Source organism: Podarcis melisellensis (assembly GCF_964234715.1).
Source record: "Podarcis melisellensis genome assembly, chromosome: 9".
Classification (NCBI taxonomy): domain Eukaryota; kingdom Metazoa; phylum Chordata; class Lepidosauria; order Squamata; family Lacertidae; genus Podarcis; species Podarcis melisellensis.
The window spans coordinates 23,837,107-23,862,140 of record NC_138541.1 but is presented as its reverse complement, the minus strand read 5'-3'; the positions used below and the strand labels follow the sequence as shown (position 1 = coordinate 23,862,140).

The following is a 25,034-nucleotide window of genomic DNA, read 5'->3' as shown; positions in this document are numbered from 1 at the left end:
TCTTTCCAGCTTGGAGGCACTCCTACACCCATTTTATTGCATTCTATCATGTGTTTGTTTTAGGGAGAACCCGGAGAATCAGGTCGACCAGGACAAAAGGTAATGTTTCAAAGTTATTCACTTATATACTTGCAACTGATAATAATGTTCCATGCATCTGATTAAGTGCTATAGTCCACAAAAGTTCATGCCGTTAAAAAAAAATATCTTCAAGTTGCCACAAAACTGTTTGTTGCTTTTGCTGCAAAAGACTTAACACAGCCACCATTCTGGAAACTTAAATGATTCTTTCCCTCAGTATTAAATCTGTCAGATGAATTGTTGTTGTTTAGTCATTTAGTCGTGTCCGACTCTTTGTGACCCCCTGGAGCAGAGCACGCCAGGCCCCCCTGTCTTCCACTGCCTCCCGCAGTTTGGTCAAACTCACGCTGGTAGCTTCGAGAACACTATCCAACCATCTCGTCCTCTGTCATCCCCTTCTCCTTGTGCCCTCCATCTTTTCCAACATCAGGGTCTTTTCCAGGGAGTCTTCTCTTCTCATGAGGTGGCCAAAGTATTGGAGCCTCAGCTTCACGATCTGCCCTTCCAGTGAGCACTGAGGGCTGATTTCCTTTAGAATGGATAGGTTTGATCTTCTTGCAGTCCATGGGACTCTCAAAAGTCTCCTCCAGCACCATAATTCAAAAGCATCAATTTTTTGGCGATCAGCCTTCTTTATGGTCCAGGTCTCATTTCCATACATCACTACTAGGAAAAACATAGCTTTAACTATACGGATCTTTGTTGACAAGGTGATGTCTCTGCTTGTTAGGATGCTGTCTGCTGAATTAATGTGAGATGAATTAATGTTCATTTATTAAGCTCCTACCACACCATTATTACTATTGTTATTATAATTTCATAAATTTCTGTACCACCCTTCACCCAAAGATTTACAATATAAAAACACAAAAACACATACCATAATAACAAAGAAAACAAAAACAATAGCCAGCACTCCACACATAAAATGCCATGGAAAGTCTGAGGAGAATTAACAAGGACATATTTCCCCATCTTTCTCCCGACAGAAGTCATCAAACAGGGTGACCAAAGCAGTTTCTGTGCCAAAACCAGGCCTAAGCCCAAATTGAAATAGATCTAGAAAATCCGATTCCTCCAAGTAGTAGCGGAGCAAGCCGATCGGGCGCCTAGGGTAGCACATGTGCCCTGTGCCCAGGGGCAGGGCAAGCCGGGACAAGACTCTTCCAGGGGCCTCTGAGGAGTCTGCCTGCCTTCTCCCACTCAGCTGCCCCACAGCTGGGGGGGAGGCAGCAGGTGGACCGTTTGGGGCAGTACGGAGCCTGTGGGCACCCAAGCCACCACATAACTCCCAGGAGAGACACATGGCTCGGGTATGCTGCAGGCCCCGTGGTGAGTGACACCCAGCACTTTGTCACCTCCTTCAGTGGTGACACTCGGGGCGCCCTGCCCCCACAGCACCTCCCTTCCTCCACCCCTGCCTCCAAGAATGTCTGGCTCTGGTCTGTGACCACCTGCTCAAGAAACCTGCCCAATAATGGGAGATTAGCAGAGAGTGTTTCTTGATGAGTGGTTTTACCACTCCCTCCTTCAAGCAGGCAAGGTCCACCCCCTCTCGCAAGGAGGTATGAAGCACCTCCGTGGCCCAGCCAGCTGTCCCCTCCCTGCTAGTTTTCATCAGTCAAGAGGAGCAGGGGTCAGCTCAAGATGTTTTGTTACTTGATGCAAAGGACAAGAAGATGCAATCCCCAATCCATATACAAAAGCCAACTAGGCTGGCAGATGAATCTTGCTTCAACACTGGTGATGGGACACTGTTCTCCACAGCTGGAAGACAGCAGACTAGCTTAGGGAGTGCAGAACTGACCACTTGAGAGTTTTCCTGCAGAATCTGCCACCTGAGCCATCTGTCTCACTCTGCCTAGGGCCTGTCCTGAATAATACAATGAAATATTCAAGGTGGGGCCACTAGGGGCGCATCGGAAGATGGCTGACAATAACATCTCTCCGACCCACACGAGGTAATTAAGAGGCTGTGATGGTAGTAAACAGCCTCCCGGGGGCCCCAAGCATGTTGGGGGGACTGCCCTTGCCTGCTGTGCCCTATACCACCCCTGAATTTGAGGGGGTGGGGGCCCTAGGCAGAAATCCCTTGTGTGGATTTCGGCGCTCCTGGACGCTGTCTCTGGTTCGCGCCTCTAGCTGCAGCAACTTCAAAAGAAACAATTAGGAGGAAGCTAATGCACATATTTCAATGATGAATGGGGAGTAAAGACTGCTAACCGAAGAGATTTCTGAGAAACAAGACGGGTCGGAGGAACAGGAATAAATCATGAGAAGACACACCAAGGCTCGGGACTGGATGGGGGAGGGGAAAAACTTTCCTTTCTTTTCTCTATGTGATTAACCAAGAATCCCCCCCCCCCCACAAGTTACAAGTCAGAAATGCCATTTAAATGACTTAAGCTGAGGATTTAAGACTGTGTGGAAATAATTTTCTAACCAAAGCATGTTTTAAGAAGACTGTGGAATGTATAAGAGCTTTGGAATGACGCAGTAAAAAATACCGTCGCCATTTTGGCAAGCTCTGTCGAAAGACTTATGTCTGAGAGGAGGAGTAGATTTGTTTTCATATTATGAGTGGCCTCCTCAGAGGGACTAAAGAAGGCGACAGTTTTACGAGACTGATGATGGAAAGAGAGCTTTTATTTACGAAAGTGATGATATATGGAAACCATCTCGACATGATGATTGGAAGAACGGAAAATTCACACAGGATTACAACTGGTGTTTAGCTGCTTAAAGAGATTATCCGAAGAGATCATAAAGAAAAAAAGAAAAAATATACGAACAAGATGAGATGTGAGAACAGCAAGAGAGGACTGGTTAGAATTATCAACATTATTTGGACAGATTTGTGGATATTAATGTAGCAGCAAGAAGATGATTGGAATCCCCTTCGGAAATTGAAATATGGCCCCCCCCAAAAAAAATTTAAAATTCGGCTTTGTAATTCGGAATTTATGTGATTTGATTTGATTTGATTTGATTGGTCGGTTAATAAAAAATATTTTTAAAAAATATACAATGAAATATTCCCTTAAAAATAAGGGGTTTATTAAACTAATATGGAATGCCCAGCTACCCTGTTCCCAGTGAAGCACATGAACTCTCCTGGGACCATCCCTCATCATTATTCTCTCCTGTTTTCAGTATCACACTGGAAATATATTTCCTAATATGCTTACTTGCCTGAAAAAAGATAACTAGATCATATAAAAATTGCACACCAGGCCGTAAAATGTTTTAAACGTTTCACTTTTTATGACACAGTTTGTGCTATGTTGGCAAGGTGCTTGGTTCATTCATTTTACTAGGGATTATATGGGAGGAACAGCAGAAACTACTTAAACTTTACGGAGGATGTTAAGCTGCATTTGGTGGATGGCACCCCAGGGCAGATAGTCTGTCAAAGTCTATAGGCCAGGATATGGAGAGACTTGCTTAAAGGCCTCAGCATGTCCAGTGGAATGTTTGGGCTTTCCCCCCTTTGAGCAGCAGACCCTCAGGCAATATCACAAGCACCTTTTGAAAGTTGCCTAAAGTGCTTTCCATATGGCTGTTTGAGAAACCCAAGGCTAATGCCCTTTGGGTGTCCAGAATTAACTGTCCTCCTCTTTTGAATTCTAGTCATGGATTTTTAAAAGAATGGCTCAAAAAAATAGTGCTTATTTTTAAAAAATCTTGTTGATAAATATGTACATAAAGTATTTGCAACCAATGAATATTTATGTTTAAAACTGTTATGATCTGCAAATTTATTTTGTTCATAAGAGTCTCTTTTAATTGGAAAAGCTAGTTAATGCATCTTAGATGAATTAATCTATAAAACCATTAAAATTGTTTATAATGCATTGGATGTACTACAGCATATTTTAAACCATGTTTGAATCATGTTCTCTATTGCTCTTTTCATCAGTCAGGGAATATTTTGCTGAAATGTGGCGTCACTAAAGTGGCTCTCGCTCCATTACATTCATGATTGACCAAATGGATGAGATTGCAATGAATAATCCATAGCCATGAAATCCACATTAATGTAGAATTTGATGAGATTATTGCTTTGGGTGGAAATGCATGATACCATAAATAAATAGATGTAGAGGGCACAATCCATTGGGGATTTCTCCCGCGCAAGATTCCTTGCAACAAAAGTCATCACAGCTGTAGTGTTGTGGAGCTCCCATTGGACTTGGGTCACAAAGTCCATTAAGTCTCATCTGATTCAAGGACAGAAAAATCTGTGATGTTTTAAATGCAATACATTTCTCACCTAGTCTTGAGGATATAAGAAAATGTCATCGTCTTACATACGTATAGGTAGGCTCCTGAAAAGTAATATTGCTTTTCTGTATTATTTTACTTGGATTCTTAGAGCTCTCCTGTACATATCTTTTCATCTGTGGTTCCAGTGGTGCTCAACACATCATAAACTCCATTGCACAACAAATCTTAGTTGGATATAATACAAGCTCTCATATTCTGACCTCCCAGTATATCTCTGCCTTAAAGCACTTGCAATTTCATCTTCAGACCTGTACAGCAGAAGCTATCAATTAACATTAAGTGATGAGTTTGTGATGGTGCCTAACATATCCTGAGAACCTCTCTGACACTATGAAATCTATGATCCACCATAAATGATGTCTGAACTAAAGACACTTAAAGTAGAAATGAATTGATGTACTGTGCTGCTTGCTGCTTTATTTTCAGTGTGTATAATTCCTATATAAAATTTTTTGAAATTTAGAAGCTAGATAAATGCTGGTGAGCAAAATGGTTGCAGAGTGATCTATCCATCAGATACTGCTATCATGCAGTGTCTGGTCCATTCATTTCAGAGGTACTTGCACAGGTCTCTTCAGTGCCAGCCAAATACATGTTGCTACCTGAAGCAAGCCCAAATGGCACTTGTGCATACACACATGCCAGGATCAGCATTTTTAAAACTTTGGCTGCATCATATTCCTGCCTTCATCTATCTTCACTGACCTCTAAGACCAGCCCTGGATCTCTTAAAAATAGCAGCTAGAAGCTGAGCAGTGACAGTGTTTGATGGCCTTTGTACTATTTTTATTATCACAAGTGATTCATAAATGCTTTTTCCATTGCATACATCTGTGAAGCAAATAAAATGCATACATTCACTGTGAATGTAAATTTGATTTTAACATGACAAAGGACTTGAAAGTCTTAATGGATGTTGCATTAGAGCTAGGAGGGAAATGTCCCTGCATAGCAAGGTGAAGGACAAAGTACAGGAGCACTAATGGTTTTGTAGAAACTGGTTGGCTGATGGATGTTATAGTCAAGCAACATTTGGAGGACTATAGCTTCCTCAGTCCACAGGCTAAATCTATGAGGCTCTGATCTTTACAGTGTTCAAGTCTTGCATCCTACAACACCATCTCCATTGCCACTGTAGATGCAGCCATTAGTGCTCCTGTACTCAGGAGCCCTTCACCTTGCCATGCCTCGCACATTTATCCTAGCTCTAAGGCAACTTCCTGTAAGGCTTTCTAGCCCTTGGCAGTTTAGTCTCTTTTGTCATCAGTAGAATTGGATTTAAGAGCAATGGTAGCAACCATCACTCATGCTGCTGCATCTAAAACCAGTTCATTAGACTGGGCTGCCTGTCAGCACTTCCTACTAAACAAGCACTTCTGCCAGTTCAGTGCACACTCTGCCAGTTTACTGCACAAATGTACATCAAGGGCTTCTTATTTACTTCTCAGCCTCTTCATCAAAACTGTGACCTCATGGAACTGCCTTTGAATATTGTTAGGCAGCAATTTTCACCCTTCTCCCTTGCTCTTAATTTATCCACAACAGAACAGAGCCCTGTTGGTTTAATGCCTAATCCATTGCTTCAGAACTCAGTTTGACAGCAGACAATATTCAGCATATCAGCAAGTGCCTACTATGGAATAAAAATATGAGCTGTAAATCACAATAAGCTTGTGCAGAACATTAGAGAGGAGAGAACTTTACCACTGTTCTTATATTAGCATAAATAGAACAATGGCTAATAACTGGAGTTCATATGCAAGCAAAGTTGTCACTTGTCAGTGCTGTGGAAAATATAATTTATCCCTTGGCAATATTAAATGGATGGGTAGTGTTAATCTGAACCAGTATACCAGCCTAATCTACAACTGAAGTAAATCATGATGCTGTAAAGCAGTCATCATCTTGCATTTTGGGGGAAAGTTTTAATGGGCATGCAGAGTTAATTGTAGATTCCATGCACATATGGAACTCCTACTTGGGCAAAGGCTTTTGTCAATGCTGCAACCATGTGCTTTGCCTGTTGCATTCAGTTTTGTACCAAAGTCCTTTGGTTTAAAAATATTTGGTTTCTTGAATGTGAAGGATATCCCTTTCAAGTAACTGTTTTGCTATGAATGCCCCAGTAGAACTATGCTATCATAGAGGGCCTGTTCAAATGATGCTTGACCCACAGGACTCTAGCTTGTGGTGAAACTTGAAGCAGGCCTTAGCCTTCCTTTGTGGCTTAAAAGGCCATAGATTGATTAATCAGCAAAAGCCTGGTAATAATAATAATAATAATAATAATAATAATAATAATAATAATAATAATAATAATAATAATTTATTATTTATACCCCGCCCATCTGGCTGGGCCTCCCCAGCCACTCTGGGCGGCTTCCGTAAAAACCAAAAATACCGTAAAATATCACACGTTAAAAACTTCCCTGAACAGGGCTGCCTTAAGATGTCTTCTGAATGTCAGGTACCGTATTTTTCGCACCATAGGACGCACTTTTTCCCCTCCAAAAATGAAGGGGAAATGTGTGTGCGTCCTATGGTGCGAATGCAGGCTTTCGCTGAAGCCTGGAGAGTGAGAGGGGTCGGTGCGCACCAACCCCTCATGCTCTCCAGGCTTCGCACACCTCTCCGCAAGCAGCAGGAGCCCAGCGCTGGGCTCCCGCTGCTTGCGGAGAGGTGCCTGCATGCCGAAGCCTGGGCGCGCTGAGCTGAGCGCGTCCAGGCTTCGCGGACCTCTCCGCAAGCAGCGGGAGCGTTCCCGCTGCTTGCGGAGAGGTGCCTGCATGCCGAAGCCTGGGCGCGCTAAGCTCAGCGCGTCCAGGCTTCGCGGACCTCTCCGCAAGCAGCGGGAGCGTTCCCGCTGCTTGCGGAGAGGTGCCTGCATGCCGAAGCCTGGGCGCGCTGAGCTGAGCGCGTCCAGGCTTCGCGGACCTCTCCGCAAGCAGCGGGAGCGTTCCCGCTGCTTGCGGAGAGGTGCCTGCATGCCGAAGCCTGGGCGCGCTAAGCTCAGCGCGTCCAGGCTTCGCGGACCTCTCCGCAAGCAGCGGGAGCGTTCCCGCTGCTTGCGGAGAGGTGCCTGCATGCCGAAGCCTGGGCGCGCTGAGCTCAGCGCGTCCAGGCTTCGCGGACCTCTCCGCAAGCAGCGGGAGCGTTCCCGCTGCTTGCGGAGAGGTGCCTGCATGCCGAAGCCTGGGCGCGCTGAGCTCAGCGCGTCCAGGCTTCGCGGACCTCTCCTCAAGCAGCGGGAGCGTTCCCGCTGCTTGCGGAGAGGTGCCTGCATGCCGAAGCCTGGGCGCGCTGAGCTCAGCGCGTCCAGGCTTCGCGGACCTCTCCGCAAGCAGCGGGAGCGCTCCCGCTGCTTGCGGAGAGCTGCCTGTTTGAGGGCTGGGGTCGGGGGAAGCTCTAGCTTCCCCCGCCCCAGCCCCGCACCTGGGGGGGAAATAATTTTTTCCCCTTTATTTCCCCCCAAAAAAACTGGGTGCGCCCTATGGTCCGGTGCGCCCTATGGTGCGAAAAATACGGTAGTTGTTTATCGCTTTGACATCTGCTGGAAGGGCATTCCACAGGGTGGGCGCCACTACCGAGAAGGCCCTCTGCCTGGTGGAGACGCTCCTTCAGGTATACTGGACCGAGGCCGTTAAGGCTTTAAAGGTCAGCACCAACACTTTGAATTGTGCTCGGAAACATACTGGGAGCCAATGTAGATCTTTCAAGACCGGTGTTATATGGTCTCGGCGGCCGCTCCCAGTCACCAGTCTAGCAGCCACATTCTGGATTAGTTGTAGTTTCCGAGTCACCTTCAAAGGTAGCCCCACGTAGAGTGCATTGCAGTAGTCCAAGCGGGAGATAACCAGAGCATGCACCACTCTGGCGAGACAGTCTGCAGGCAGATAGGGTCTCAGCCTACGTACCAGATGGAGCTGGTAAACAGCTGCCCTGGACACAGATTTGACCTGTGCCTCCATGGATAGCTGTGAGTCCAAAATGACTCCCAGGCTGCGCACCTGGTCCTTCAGGGGCACAGTTACCCCATTCAGGACCAGGGAATCCTCCACACCTGCCCGCCTCCTGTCCCCCAGAAACAGTACTTCTGTCTTGTCAGGATTCAACCTCAATCTGTTAGCCGCCATCCATCCTCCAACCGCCTCCAGACACTCACACAGGACCTTCACTGCCCTCACTGGTTCTGATTTAAAAGAGAGGTAGAGCTGGGTATCATCTGCATACTGATGAACACCCAGCCCAAACCTCCTGATGATCTCTCCCAGCGGCTGCATGTAAATGTTGAAAAGCATGGGGGAGAGGACAGAACCCTGAGGCACCCCACAAGTGAGAGCCCAGGGGTCTGAACACTCATCCCCCACCACCACTTTCTGAACACGGCCCAGGAGGAAGGAGCGGAACCACTGTAGGACAGTGCCCCCAGCTCCCATCCCCTCAAGACGGTCCAGAAGGATGTTATGGTCGATGGTATCAAACGCCGCTGAGAGATCCAGCAGAACTAGGAAACAGCTCTCACCTTTGTCCCTAGCCCGCCGGAGATCATCAACCAGTGCGACCAAGGCAGTTTCAGTCCCATGATGAGGCCTGAATCCCGACTGGAAGGGATCCAAATGGTCCGCTTCTTCCAGGCGTGCCTGGAGTTGTTCGGCAACCGCTCGCTCTATCACCTTGCCCAAGAATGGAAGATTTGAGACTGGGCGATAGTTGGCCATTGTGGCCGCATCTAAAGATGGTTTTTTAAGAAGCGGTTTAATAACCACCTCTTTCAGTGGGTGTGGGAAGGCTCCCTCACGGAGGGAAGCATTCACCACCCCACGAAGCCCATCGCCCAGTCCTTCCCGGCTAGCTTTTATAAGCCAGGATGGGCAAGGATCCAGGAGACAGGTGGTTGGTTTCACTCGTCCAAGCAGCCTGTCCACATCCTCGGAGGTAACAGATTGGAATTGATCCCACTGAACTTGACTAGACAGAACTCTAGCACTCTCCCGCCCCGGCCCTGCTCCCACGGTGGAGTCTAGTTCTTCCCGAATCTGAGCGATTTTATCTGCAAAAAACTTTGCAAAATCATTGCAGGAGAATATGTGGCCCATACTGGGCCCCGATGTTACAGGTGGTTCCGCTAAATTGTGTTATGTAGGAACGTTTTTGCCTAGTGCCTAAAGATATGTTATGAAGGTACCAGGTGAGCCTCTCTGGGGAAAGCATTCCATAAACAGTCTGGTTGGGTTCATATTTAGCTTGTCAGATTGAATGATATCCCTTTCTTCCCCCTGTTTGCTGTTCTGGAGGTTTTCTGGATTCTTCCCAGAGTGAATTTTGGGGGGCCTGGGGGGGGAGGAGAAGCGCAGGAGAACCCCTTACACTAGCATGGGTTTGTTCTAGTGGGACTAGTTATTTCAATCCTTCCCCATATATTTAATTTTGACTATGTAGCTATCTTTTGGCTACTAAATGTGGTTTAATATTCTCCTGCAATGCTATATCATTTTATTTTGTAGGGTGAGCCTGGGCTCCCTGGACTTCCTGGACTTCCTGGGATTAAGGTAAATATAATGATGACCTCCATGTAGTGAAGTTCAACCTGTTAAATGAATATGAGAAGGGTGTGTTAACATGTCAACTGGATATATAGAAAACTTACATTTTTTAAAAAAAATATTATGGAGACTTCCAATAAATATGAAATATATTAACAAACAGCAGCAGTAATCTCACATAGTCAATGGGCTAACTTTAATAGGACTGGTCCACTGACATTCGAAAAGGCATGTGCATAAAATCCAGTCATGTACATGGACTCAGACTGTAATGTCATTTCCTATATTTTATGTGGCATGTCAAACCATACAATAATGGTTTGCAAGAGTTGGATTTTACACACAGACGTTGCAACAGAGGCAGGAGATTCATGCACATCAGTGGGTGAGAAGGGAAAGCATGTTTTCACTGCCCACCACAAATAGGAAAGCAAACTTGACAAGTGTATTGTTTGATACATAGCTGTCAGTTACAATCAATTATGCATTCTTGATCATTGTTTAGTTTTGTAGATTTGGAATGCAATTGTGCATGATTAGCATGGAAGTAAGCCCATTATATGCAATGGAGATAAGTGTGCATAGGATCTTTAAGAGTTGGGCAAATAAATGTCTGATGAGCACAGAAGCATATCTTATGAATTCATTACATTCAGCAAGAATGTTCTTACTGTGATATCATAGGAATAAATTCCATTCATGTTTTTCCCTCTTTCCCTTTCCCATTTTTATTTCAGTACATCAAAAGTAGCCAGTGCGGTACCCTCCAATGTGTAATTTTGTCACACTACAGCTCTTATCAGCCCCAGCTAGTTGGCCAATGATCAGGGATGGGAATTACAGTGCAGGAAAATCTGGAGGGCACCATGTTGGCCCTGCCTTTCCTACACTGACAGCTGGTTATTGAAGGAAAAAATCCAGAAATTCAATATGTTATAAAGCCTCCTGTGCTGTTGTTCTTTTGGAATAGTTAGAAATGTTACTGGTGTGAGAATGTGCTCCACAGTTTCATTCAGGAAACAGGCAGAGTACTCAAATATAGAATATTGACTCATCAGTGTGAAATCCCATGCTCCCCTTTAAACAAGTCTTCCTTGAACCTTGCACTGTGATACAAAGCAAAATGCCTTTTGGCTTTGTCTGGATTCCAGTATCCCAGGAAGTGATACTCCGTGTATGCATATAATATATACACACCGATTCCTGGTGGGCAGGGGGAACTCTGGAAAGGATAAATTATTGCCTCTTTTTCTCTTAAAATTCAAGACATGAAGGCTGTCTCTTACTAGCAGCCAGCACTCCAGCACTAAGCAAGCCAAGGCACATATGGGACAGGATGTTGACCGTGTGAATTCCAAAACATTATAGGGTTAGGGGAGCATGGATTTGCAATGGCAGCCAGATATGTAAATCTACAAATTGAACCCGCCACACAGGCATAGGGGATAAGTCTTTATATTATTTAGCAATATTTTGGATTAGGTGATTGGAGAATAGCAGCGGTTATCTATTCTTGCAAAATACAAAGTGCATTTTATTTCAGAGATATATAAATTAAATCATGTTTAAATATGAGGCTTTTGATGCACTAGAGTTCTGCTAAACAGCTGAGACAGAGAAATTATCTGGGAAATGTTTGGCTGCCATTTTATCCGCAGGCCTCTTGATGAACCTTGTTTCCTCCAATTTGTGGCTTACTGAAATTGGGATGGTGCAGCTTAATATATGGTTACACTTCCTGGGGGGGGGCATCACACTGGCTCCCTCTTCCTTACATGTACCACGTAGTACACAAAGTCAAATAGTTTTTAAAACATTATGGGACAACAGTGCCCTGCCCCACAGCTGCTTGATGCATGCTGTCAGGGTTTCAGGGAGAGAAGAGCAGATGGGGGAGGAGACAGAGAGCGAGGGGGAAGAATCCCAGAGAGATGAGGAGGAGGATGACGATGACCAAAGGTCGTCCATGAGTCTGTCCAGTGAGTCAGAGGACTCCCAAAAGGGGGCCCCCCTGGTCAGACCAAGGGGAGGCCAAGGGGGAAGCAGTCAGGAGCAGGGGAGCGAAGGGAGAACCCCCAGTGGGAGTTGGACACCGGAGCCGGCTTCTCAGCCGGAACAGAGTGAAGGGGGTGGAGTTACCAGTGTGTCAGAGGGAGCAGAGCAAGAAGGAGACAGGGGGAGGAGATCGGAGCAGGACGCTCTGCCAGAAGGGGCGGAGAGTAGCACCGGGAGCAGTGTAGCGGTCGAGAGAAAGGTCAGAAGCAACGTACGCGCGCCAAGTTCAAATGTGGAGGCGCGCGGAAGTGAGGAGAGCCCTGGGGAGGAGCCCGGCCCCAAAGCGCGAAGGAGGGGGGCAGAGGCGTCAGAGGATTCAGCCTCGGGCGAGTCCCGGCGGGGGGGAACCCAGGGGGGCAGAAAGACCCTGCGGAAAAGGAAGGAGAGGAAGAGGTGGTCCAGCACAAGCCTCTTAAACTGGTGTAGGGGCGGTACGGATTCAGAGGGGACTTCAGCGATCTAATGTTACAGACGTGGAGCCACGGAGATGGAAAGTAAAAGGAGCAATGATCTTCAATAAAGACTTTTGTAAATAAACTGGATTGGACTTGGGTCTCTTGTGAGCTGGGACCAACGGGTGGCTCTGACAGTAAGTCCCCTCTCCCAGAACGCAAATTTTTTTTTTGCAAAGCTCACCAACGGTAGCAGCCATGAGTACGGAGGAACAGCTGCTAACGCTGAGGAATCAGGTTACCGAACTCACAGCTGCAGTCATTGCATCTCAGAAGAAGAATGACGAACTGGAGAAGGCTTGCCAGGACCTGCGAACAAGGTGGGAGCATGCAAGCGGGGCAGGGGTCCCGGGATCCAGATCGGAGGGAGTTGGACTTGGACGGCGGGGGGGCACCCTAGTTACCCACTTCGATGGCAACCTGCAAAACTACCCTAACTTCAGGGCAGACGTCGTGTATGCACTGCATTTGCTTCGCAATGATTTTAAAGATGAGGAGGAGAGAGTGGGGTTTATAATTTCGCATTTGCATGGAGAGGCTAGAGCTTGGTTGCGCAATTTGTGGCGCGAAGATGGCCCTGCCCGCCGCAATTCTGATGAATTTATTAAAGCGATGGATGCTTGTTTCCAGTCATCTGTGGATGTGGATATTGCTCGTAGACGGATGCACGGACTGCGGCAAGGCAAAGCCACTGTACGTCAATATCATTCCGGATTCTTCGCATTATTAACTGCGTTGGGCTGGGAGAAAGACAGTAAACCAGTAAGAGATCTGTTCTGGGAAGGTCTTAGCCCCCCCATCAAGGATGAGATTGCCAGAGGGGATAGACCCCAGACCCTAGAAGACGTGGTGCAGAGGGCTCTTGCGATCGGAATACGACACGAGGGACGCCCTTGGCACGATGGGGAGGGACCCCAGGCGCGTGCACCAGCGAGAACACCCCCTTTTGTCCCCAGGGACTTCAGCCAGACGCACCCCTCGCCCTTGGGGAGGCAGGGAGAAGAGCCGATGGAAATTGGTGGTGCTAGGGCTCAGACACCATCCACAGCCCCTGTTTCCGGTGCAGTGAAGGCGAAGCCTCCTAGAGGGACCAGGAAATGTTACATCTGTGACAGTGCACAGCATATGGCAAAAGAGTGCCCCCAGAGGCTCCAAAAACACACTGCAGCTCTAGCAACAGTGGCAGCGGAAGTGGTGCAAAGAGAGCAACCTCAGGGAAACGACAATGCCTGGCTGGAAGCGGAGCTTCTGGGGCTCAGCCAGGCGAATCTGTAGAGCAGTCCCCAGCACCCTTGCAACGCACAGACCCTTTACCACCCAAGCCAGCAGTGCAACTCACTGCAACCCTTCAGCTGCCGAATGGACACTCCCTGGAAGTTCCCATCACGATTGATTCAGGGAGCAATGCGGATTTTGTGGGAATGCAATTTGTCAAGCAGCATCGCATAGCGCTCCTGCCTGCAACGACACCTCTGAACGTAGTCACGGTGGACGGCAGGAAATTGCTGGGAGGGCAAGTTGTGCAGCAGACGCCTCCCATGGTGATGCAGATTGGAAATCATCGAGAAGTAATTAGCTTCAATGTCACCCACCTGTCAGACACGCCCATTGTATTGGGCATGAGTTGGCTGGAGAGGCATAGTCCCGCTGTAGCGTGGTACCAGCGGCAAATCACCTTCTGCTCATCGTATTGTGCTCAGCATTGCATCCAGACCAATCAGGAGGAGGGGGCTGAGCAGCAGCTGCAACTTGGCATGGTGCAGGCAGTGCCTCGCAAGTACGAAGGATTCTTGGAGGTTTTCTGCGAGAAAGAAGCTGACAAGTTGCCGCCTCACAGGCCTTACGACTGTGCGATCGACCTGGTGCCGGGGGCGCAACTGCCAACTGCAAAGCTGTATTCCATGTCTGAGGACGAGATGCAAGAGCTCAGAGAGTTCATAGAGCATAATCTGAAGCGCGGTTTCATCCGGGAATCCAAAGCAGTGGGGGGCAGTCCTGTTTTCTTTGTGAAGAAGAAAGACACGCCCCAAAAAAGACTCATTGTGGACTATAGATTCATAAACAGACTGACTAAGCCCAAGGCCTTTCCCATGCCCAAGATTGACGACCTCCTAGCGACCGTTAGGAAGGGTAAGATCTTCACCAAGTTGGATTTGCGTGGAGCGTACAACCTCATCCGCATCCGGAAGGGCGATGAGTGGAAGACTGCCATGTTCACGCCTCTGGGCACGTATGAATACAGAGTTATGCCGTTTGGTCTCCAAAATGGCAGCCACGTTTTCCAAGCATTTATGCATCACGTGCTGGCGGGACTCCTCTACAAGAAGTGTGTGTGTTTTCTCGACGACATCCTGATCTTCTCGGAATCGCCGGAAGCTCACGAGAAGGACGTAAAGGAGGTCCTGCAGAGGTTGCGGGAGCACAGGCTTTACGCCAAGTTGGAGAAGTGCCAGTTTGATGTAACGGAGGTGGATTTCCTCGGCTACAAGCTGTCCGACGAGGGGCTGGCCATGGACAGCGTCAAGGTCCGAGCGGTGTTGGACTGGAAGAGCCCACGCAATCGGAAGGAAGTCCAGAGATTCATCGGATTTGCCAATTTTTATCGCAAATTCATCAAAGGTTTTGCAAAGGAGACGGCAGCAATCACGGACACCCTCAGTTCCAAGAAGAAGAAGTTCGCTTGGACGGAACAGGCAGAGCGCTCTTTTCGGAAGCTTAAAAGCCTCTTCGCCTCCGAAGAGCAGCTACTGCACGTGAATCCCGGCAGGCCCATGCGGGTAGAAACCGACGCGTCAGACAGAGCGGTTGGAGCCGTCCTTCTGCAGGAGGATCCGCAAGGGAATTGGAGGCCTGGCGCCTTCTACTCCCGGAAGCTCAGCAAGACGGAGCAGAACTACACCATATGGGACAGGGAGCTGTTGGCCATTCACGCAGCTTTCAAAGCGTGGCGACACTTCCTCATAGGAGCCAAGCACACAGTGCAGGTGCGCACGGATCACAAGAACTTAGAGTATTGGCGAACAGCGAAGCTGCAGAGCCAAAGACACATGCGCTGGGCAGAATTCTTCGCGGATTTCGACTTCAGAATAGAATACATCCCGGGGGATTCCAATGTTATAGCCGATGCGCTCTCCAGGAAACCACAATATCTTGAGGAGACGGCACCAGTAGCAGCGAAGCACATTTTCGCACCGCAGGCGTGGGCGTGCGCTGCCATCGCAGTCGACCTGGACGCGGTGCGACGCGCTTTGCAAGTGGATCAATTTGCACAATCCAAGATGGAGGAGCTGCGCAGGGGGTCGCAGAGAGACGATGAGTTCCAGTTGCGAGACGGGCTCTTGACTCGCAAGGGTGCCCTCTACGTGCCAAGCGACGAGCTTCGCGCAAAGGTTCTGCAGCAGTTGCACGACGCCCCCAGTGCGGGCCACTTCGGCAATGAGAAGACAATAGAATTAGTGGCCAGGGACTTTTGGTGGCCCCAGATGCGGGGTGAGGTGGCGGATTACGTCGCCAGGTGTGACACCTGTCAGAGGTCCAAACCAGTACACCAGAAGCCAGCGGGATTGCTGGAACCGCTGGAGACGCCGCAGCAGCCGTGGGAGAGGGTAGCCCTGGATTTTGTTACTGATCTGCCCAGCTCCAGGGGCAAGACGGCGGTACTGGTGGTTGTGGACTTGTTCACCAAGATGGCGCACTTCATTCCTTGTGCCAAGGTGGCGACGGCAGAACAGACTGCCAAACTCTTCATCGACCACGTCTTCAGAGTGCATGGGCTACCGCAGTCCGTCCTGTCCGACAGGGGGCGCCAATTTGTTTCCAACTTCTGGCAGAAGCTTCTAGGTATCCTGCACGTCAAGATCGACCTAGTGTCGGCGAGACATCCACAGACCAACGGCCAAGCAGAGAGGGTCAACGCGATCATGCAGCAGTACCTGAGATGTTACGCCAATCAGCGACCCGCAGCGTGGGTGGACTACCTGCCGATGGCTGAGTTTGCCTACAACAACACAAAGCACGCATCGACCGGGGTGACGCCGTTCTTCGCGAACAATGGCCGTCATCCCAGAACCTTTCCGAGGCTTATAGCACTAGGAGAGGGGGTGCCACAAGAGGCCGACCAGTTCGCAGCAGAGTTGCAAGAGGTGCACGAGGAGCTGCGGAGACATTTGGAGCTGGCCAAACAAGCCTATAAGGTGCAGGCGGACAAACACAGAAGGGCGGGAGAAGACATCCAGGTGGGGGACTGGGTATGGTTAGCAGCCCAAGCGATGCCAGCCAAATCGTTAGCCAAAAAGAAGCTAGGACACAGGCAGCTAGGGCCATACCAAGTTGAGGCTAGGATCAATCCTGTAGCATTTCGCCTGGCCCTCCCAGAAGGCTCCAGAGTGCACCCGGTCTTTCATAGGTCGGTGCTCACTCCCTACAAGGCCCCACACAGGTTTCAGGAGTCAGAAACAGTACCAGACCCACGCAAAGAGTCACCCAAGAGGGGGGGGGTCGCCTAGGGCCGAACCGCTCAACGAGGTCACAGAGATACTGGACTCGAGATGGGGGGCAGAGGGAGTTGAATACTTTCTCGCCAGAGAGGGGGCCCCAGCCAGTGCCAATAGTTGGGTGCCGGGCTACGCGTTAGACGAACCCCTTTTGAAAGATGAGTTCCATGCACTTTTCCCACATAGACCCATGCCAGCTGAGTACTTTGATGACTGGCTTTTCACGCCCACATTGTCAGATACCACGTTCAGGGGTTTTTCTTCCGCCGAGGAGGGAACGCCCGAATCGAGCCCGCCCAGGGGATCGTGTTCGGGAGTGGACACACTACCTTCAGATTGGTGGGAGGAGCAACCAGAGGAGGACTGGCGTAAGAGGTGGGTGAAGTGGCCTTGGAAGGCAGCACCAGACGAAGTAGCAATGGAAGAAGAGACTGAGACCGCGTTGGGTGAAGAACCCGAGTTCGAACACACATACACAGAACTGCCAGCAGAGAACATTGAAGTAGACAACCTGTATCCCGAATCTACCCCCGAAGAGCCGCAGCTTCCACAACCTGCACCCGACGAGCGGGAGGGGGGAAGGGGGGGCTTCGAGGGGGGGATGGATGTCAGGGTTTCAGGGAGAGAAGAGCAGATGGGGGAGGAGACAGAGAGCGAGGGGGAAGAATCCCAGAGAGATGAGGAGGAGGATGACGATGACCAAAGGTCGTCCATGAGTCTGTCCAGTGAGTCAGAGGACTCCCAAAAGGGGGCCCCCCTGGTCAGACCAAGGGGAGGCCAAGGGGGAAGCAGTCAGGAGCAGGGGAGCGAAGGGAGAACCCCCAGTGGGAGTTGGACACCGGAGCCGGCTTCTCAGCCGGAACAGAGTGAAGGGGGTGGAGTTACCAGTGTGTCAGAGGGAGCAGAGCAAGAAGGAGACAGGGGGAGGAGATCGGAGCAGGACGCTCTGCCAGAAGGGGCGGAGAGTAGCACCGGGAGCAGTGTAGCGGTCGAGAGAAAGGTCAGAAGCAACGTACGCGCGCCAAGTTCAAATGTGGAGGCGCGCGGAAGTGAGGAGAGCCCTGGGGAGGAGCCCGGCCCCAAAGCGCGAAGGAGGGGGGCAGAGGCGTCAGAGGATTCAGCCTCGGGCGAGTCCCGGCGGGGGGGAACCCAGGGGGGCAGAAAGACCCTGCGGAAAAGGAAGGAGAGGAAGAGGTGGTCCAGCACAAGCCTCTTAAACTGGTGTAGGGGCGGTACGGATTCAGAGGGGACTTCAGCGATCTAATGTTACAGACGTGGAGCCACGGAGATGGAAAGTAAAAGGAGCAATGATCTTCAATAAAGACTTTTGTAAATAAACTGGATTGGACTTGGGTCTCTTGTGAGCTGGGACCAACGGGTGGCTCTGACAGTAAGTCCCCTCTCCCAGAACGCAAATTTTTTTTTTGCAAAGCTCACCAACGGTAGCAGCCATGAGTACGGAGGAACAGCTGCTAACGCTGAGGAATCAGGTTACCGAACTCACAGCTGCAGTCATTGCATCTCAGAAGAAGAATGACGAACTGGAGAAGGCTTGCCAGGACCTGCGAACAAGGTGGGAGCATGCAAGCGGGGCAGGGGTCCCGGGATCCAGATCGGAGGGAGTTGGACTTGGACGGAGGGGGGGCACCCTAGTTACCCACTTCGATGGCAACCTGCAAAACTACCCTAACTTCAGGGCAGACGTCGTGTATGCACTGCATTTGCTTCGCAATGATTTTAAAGATGAGGAGGAGAGAGTGGGGTTTATAATTTCGCATTTGCATGGAGAGGCTAGAGCTTGGTTGCGCAATTTGTGGCGCGAAGATGGCCCTGCCCGCCGCAATTCTGATGAATTTATTAAAGCGATGGATGCTTGTTTCCAGTCATCTGTGGATGTGGATATTGCTCGTAGACGGATGCACGGACTGCGGCAAGGCAAAGCCACTGTACGTCAATATCATTCCGGATTCTTCGCATTATTAACTGCGTTGGGCTGGGAGAAAGACAGTAAACCAGTAAGAGATCTGTTCTGGGAAGGTCTTAGCCCCCCCATCAAGGATGAGATTGCCAGAGGGGATAGACCCCAGACCCTAGAAGACGTGGTGCAGAGGGCTCTTGCGATCGGAATACGACACGAGGGACGCCCTTGGCACGATGGGGAGGGACCCCAGGCGCGTGCACCAGCGAGAACACCCCCTTTTGTCCCCAGGGACTTCAGCCAGACGCACCCCTCGCCCTTGGGGAGGCAGGGAGAAGAGCCGATGGAAATTGGTGGTGCTAGGGCTCAGACACCATCCACAGCCCCTGTTTCCGGTGCAGTGAAGGCGAAGCCTCCTAGAGGGACCAGGAAATGTTACATCTGTGACAGTGCACAGCATATGGCAAAAGAGTGCCCCCAGAGGCTCCAAAAACACACTGCAGCTCTAGCAACAGTGGCAGCGGAAGTGGTGCAAAGAGAGCAACCTCAGGGAAACGACAATGCCTGGCTGGAAGCGGAGCTTCTGGGGCTCAGCCAGGCGAATCTGTAGAGCAGTCCCCAGCACCCTTGCAACGCACAGACCCTTTACCACCCAAGCCAGCAGTGCAACTCACTGCAACCCTTCAGCTGCCGAATGGACACTCCCTGGAAGTTCCCATCACGATTGATTCAGGGAGCAATGCGGATTTTGTGGGAATGCAATTTGTCAAGCAGCATCGCATAGCGCTCCTGCCTGCAACGACACCTCTGAACGTAGTCACGGTGGACGGCAGGAAATTGCTGGGAGGGCAAGTTGTGCAGCAGACGCCTCCCATGGTGATGCAGATTGGAAATCATCGAGAAGTAATTAGCTTCAATGTCACCCACCTGTCAGACACGCCCATTGTATTGGGCATGAGTTGGCTGGAGAGGCATAGTCCCGCTGTAGCGTGGTACCAGCGGCAAATCACCTTCTGCTCATCGTATTGTGCTCAGCATTGCATCCAGACCAATCAGGAGGAGGGGGCTGAGCAGCAGCTGCAACTTGGCATGGTGCAGGCAGTGCCTCGCAAGTACGAAGGATTCTTGGAGGTTTTCTGCGAGAAAGAAGCTGACAAGTTGCCGCCTCACAGGCCTTACGACTGTGCGATCGACCTGGTGCCGGGGGCGCAACTGCCAACTGCAAAGCTGTATTCCATGTCTGAGGACGAGATGCAAGAGCTCAGAGAGTTCATAGAGCATAATCTGAAGCGCGGTTTCATCCGGGAATCCAAAGCAGTGGGGGGCAGTCCTGTTTTCTTTGTGAAGAAGAAAGACACGCCCCAAAAAAGACTCATTGTGGACTATAGATTCATAAACAGACTGACTAAGCCCAAGGCCTTTCCCATGCCCAAGATTGACGACCTCCTAGCGACCGTTAGGAAGGGTAAGACCTTCACCAAGTTGGATTTGCGTGGAGCGTACAACCTCATCCGCATCCGGAAGGGCGATGAGTGGAAGACTGCCATGTTCACGCCTCTGGGCACGTATGAATACAGAGTTATGCCGTTTGGTCTCCAAAATGGCAGCCACGTTTTCCAAGCATTTATGCATCACGTGCTGGCGGGACTCCTCTACAAGAAGTGTGTGTGTTTTCTCGACGACATCCTGATCTTCTCGGAATCGCCGGAAGCTCACGAGAAGGACGTAAAGGAGGTCCTGCAGAGGTTGCGGGAGCACAGGCTTTACGCCAAGTTGGAGAAGTGCCAGTTTGATGTAACGGAGGTGGATTTCCTCGGCTACAAGCTGTCCGACGAGGGGCTGGCCATGGACAGCGTCAAGGTCCGAGCGGTGTTGGACTGGAAGAGCCCACGCAATCGGAAGGAAGTCCAGAGATTCATCGGATTTGCCAATTTTTATCGCAAATTCATCAAAGGTTTTGCAAAGGAGACGGCAGCAATCACGGACACCCTCAGTTCCAAGAAGAAGAAGTTCGCTTGGACGGAACAGGCAGAGCGCTCTTTTCGGAAGCTTAAAAGCCTCTTCGCCTCCGAAGAGCAGCTACTGCACGTGAATCCCGGCAGGCCCATGCGGGTAGAAACCGACGCGTCAGACAGAGCGGTTGGAGCCGTCCTTCTGCAGGAGGATCCGCAAGGGAATTGGAGGCCTGGCGCCTTCTACTCCCGGAAGCTCAGCAAGACGGAGCAGAACTACACCATATGGGACAGGGAGCTGTTGGCCATTCACGCAGCTTTCAAAGCGTGGCGACACTTCCTCATAGGAGCCAAGCACACAGTGCAGGTGCGCACGGATCACAAGAACTTAGAGTATTGGCGAACAGCGAAGCTGCAGAGCCAAAGACACATGCGCTGGGCAGAATTCTTCGCGGATTTCGACTTCAGAATAGAATACATCCCGGGGGATTCCAATGTTATAGCCGATGCGCTCTCCAGGAAACCACAATATCTTGAGGAGATGGCACCAGTAGCAGCGAAGCACATTTTCGCACCGCAGGCGTGGGCGTGCGCTGCCATCGCAGTCGACCTGGACGCGGTGCGACGCGCTTTGCAAGTGGATCAATTTGCACAATCCAAGATGGAGGAGCTGCGCAGGGGGTCGCAGAGAGACGATGAGTTCCAGTTGCGAGACGGGCTCTTGACTCGCAAGGGTGCCCTCTACGTGCCAAGCGACGAGCTTCGCGCAAAGGTTCTGCAGCAGTTGCACGACGCCCCCAGTGCGGGCCACTTCGGCAATGAGAAGACAATAGAATTAGTGGCCAGGGACTTTTGGTGGCCCCAGATGCGGGGTGAGGTGGCGGATTACGTCGCCAGGTGTGACACCTGTCAGAGGTCCAAACCAGTACACCAGAAGCCAGCGGGATTGCTGGAACCGCTGGAGACGCCGCAGCAGCCGTGGGAGAGGGTAGCCCTGGATTTTGTTACTGATCTGCCCAGCTCCAGGGGCAAGACGGCGGTACTGGTGGTTGTGGACTTGTTCACCAAGATGGCGCACTTCATTCCTTGTGCCAAGGTGGCGACGGCAGAACAGACTGCCAAACTCTTCATCGACCACGTCTTCAGAGTGCATGGGCTACCGCAGTCCGTCCTGTCCGACAGGGGGCGCCAATTTGTTTCCAACTTCTGGCAGAAGCTTCTAGGTATCCTGCACGTCAAGATCGACCTAGCGTCGGCGAGACATCCACAGACCAACGGCCAAGCAGAGAGGGTCAACGCGATCATGCAGCAGTACCTGAGATGTTACGCCAATCAGCGACCCGCAGCGTGGGTGGACTACCTGCCGATGGCTGAGTTTGCCTACAACAACACAAAGCACGCATCGACCGGGGTGACGCCGTTCTTCGCGAACAATGGCCGTCATCCCAGAACCTTTCCGAGGCTTATAGCACTAGGAGAGGGGGTGCCACAAGAGGCCGACCAGTTCGCAGCAGAGTTGCAAGAGGTGCACGAGGAGCTGCGGAGACATTTGGAGCTGGCCAAACAAGCCTATAAGGTGCAGGCGGACAAACACAGAAGGGCGGGAGAAGACATCCAGGTGGGGGACTGGGTATGGTTAGCAGCCCAAGCGATGCCAGCCAAATCGTTAGCCAAAAAGAAGCTAGGACACAGGCAGCTAGGGCCATACCAAGTTGAGGCTAGGATCAATCCTGTAGCATTTCGCCTGGCCCTCCCAGAAGGCTCCAGAGTGCACCCGGTCTTTCATAGGTCGGTGCTCACTCCCTACAAGGCCCCACACAGGTTTCAGGAGTCAGAAACAGTACCAGACCCACGCAAAGAGTCACCCAAGAGGGGGGGGGTCGCCTAGGGCCGAACCGCTCAACGAGGTCACAGAGATACTGGACTCGAGATGGGGGGCAGAGGGAGTTGAATACTTTCTCGCCAGAGAGGGGGCCCCAGCCAGTGCCAATAGTTGGGTGCCGGGCTACGCGTTAGACGAACCCCTTTTGAAAGATGAGTTCCATGCACTTTTCCCACATAGACCCATGCCAGCTGAGTACTTTGATGACTGGCTTTTCACGCCCACATTGTCAGATACCACGTTCAGGGGTTTTTCTTCCGCCGAGGAGGGAACGCCCGAATCGAGCCCGCCCAGGGGATCGTGTTCGGGAGTGGACACACTACCTTCAGATTGGTGGGAGGAGCAACCAGAGGAGGACTGGCGTAAGAGGTGGGTGAAGTGGCCTTGGAAGGCAGCACCAGACGAAGTAGCAATGGAAGAAGAGACTGAGACCGCGTTGGGTGAAGAACCCGAGTTCGAACACACATACACAGAACTGCCAGCAGAGAACATTGAAGTAGACAACCTGTATCCCGAATCTACCCCCGAAGAGCCGCAGCTTCCACAACCTGCACCCGACGAGCGGGAGGGGGGAAGGGGGGGCTTCGAGGGGGGGATGGATGTCAGGGTTTCAGGGAGAGAAGAGCAGATGGGGGAGGAGACAGAGAGCGAGGGGGAAGAATCCCAGAGAGATGAGGAGGAGGATGACGATGACCAAAGGTCGTCCATGAGTCTGTCCAGTGAGTCAGAGGACTCCCAAAAGGGGGCCCCCCGGTCAGACCAAGGGGAGGCCAAGGGGGAAGCAGTCAGGAGCAGGGGAGCGAAGCTAGAACCCCCAGTGGGAGTTGGACACCGGAGCCGGCTTCTCAGCCGGAACAGAGTGAAGGGGGTGGAGTTACCAGTGTGTCAGAGGGAGCAGAGCAAGAAGGAGACAGGGGGAGGAGATCGGAGCAGGACGCTCTGCCAGAAGGGGCGGAGAGTAGCACCGGGAGCAGTGTAGCGGTCGAGAGAAAGGTCAGAAGCAACGTACGCGCGCCAAGTTCAAATGTGGAGGCGCGCGGAAGTGAGGAGAGCCCTGGGGAGGAGCCCGGCCCCAAAGCGCGAAGGAGGGGGGCAGAGGCGTCAGAGGATTCAGCCTCGGGCGAGTCCCGGCGGGGGGGAACCCAGGGGGGCAGAAAGACCCTGCGGAAAAGGAAGGAGAGGAAGAGGTGGTCCAGCACAAGCCTCTTAAACTGGTGTAGGGGCGGTACGGATTCAGAGGGGACTTCAGCGATCTAATGTTACAGACGTGGAGCCACGGAGATGGAAAGTAAAAGGAGCAATGATCTTCAATAAAGACTTTTGTAAATAAACTGGATTGGACTTGGGTCTCTTGTGAGCTGGGACCAACGGGTGGCTCTGACACATGCCATCTTGAACATGCAAGAGTCTTAAGTGCTTTCTTCCCCAAGCAGGCATTGACTTTGTTTAGGAAAGAGTTGGGACCCAAAACTACCATATTTTTTGGCCCATAGGACGCACCGGCCCATAGGACGCACCTAGTTTTTTTGGGGGGGAAATAAAGGAAAAAAATTTTTTCCTTTATTTCCCCCCCAAAACCAGGTTGGGGAATCCAAACCAGGTCGGGGAACAGCGGGATGACGGCGCTGCGCCTCCCCGCTGTCCCCCGAGCTTGTGGGGCTCTTCAATGTCTGCCCGAAGCGCGGGGCGCTCTGCTTCCAGCGCGCCCGGGAAGCAGGCTGCTATCCGCAGCCTAGGGAGCCCCTGTGATAGTCATTTTTATATGACTATCACAGGTGTCAGAGAGAATGTGGTGAAGCTGTTAGCCCCCTGAAGACTGGCTCCATGGAACCTCAACTTGGTGCATCTAAGAGCTTGGGGGGGAAGTGGGTGTCCCCCCCAACAATGCATGCATCTCCACTTTAAGAAAATACCAAAATGCAGTTTCCTGTATTCTTGGCTATTTAAGAAGAAGTCCCCTATGGTTTCTGATTCCATAAGGACCCAGATCAAAACAGAATGGGTCTCTTGTTTTCATTTGCCTCATCATTGCAGAGGCATCTGTACGCCTTACTGAAATGGAACTGCCTGTTTACTTTGTTTCACACGCCATTAACATCACTAATCTGGGTAGAATTCCATTTGCTTCTTGCTATCTCAGTGGAGTAGTTGATGACAACACAAAGCTGAAAAGAAGCAATGTTTGTAGAGTATTCTTGGTACAGTTATGTAAAAGAACTTTTGAAGTTTTTGTATTTCTTTCTTGAATAAACCTGAAAGGAGGGTCATAAGGGGAGCCAGAGTAACTTTATTCAAGAAGCCACATGGATTATTATGTTGAAGTTCTTTAGTCATGTTTTGGTTGAAAAGGCTGGTGATAGTTTTGGCAAAC

General features: G+C 50.6%; 1 protein-coding gene across 1 annotated transcript in view; it reads left to right on the top strand.

The window, feature by feature from the left end:
- Positions 1 to 25,034, top strand: part of COL25A1 (collagen type XXV alpha 1 chain) — a 317,071-nt gene that overhangs the window by 228,796 nt on the left and 63,241 nt on the right. Inside the window, exons 17-18 of the mRNA XM_081925055.1 lie at positions 64 to 99; positions 9,873 to 9,917. Of these exons, the coding sequence (XP_081781181.1) occupies positions 64 to 99; positions 9,873 to 9,917 (81 nt within the window). The remainder of the gene's footprint in view (positions 1 to 63; positions 100 to 9,872; positions 9,918 to 25,034) is intronic.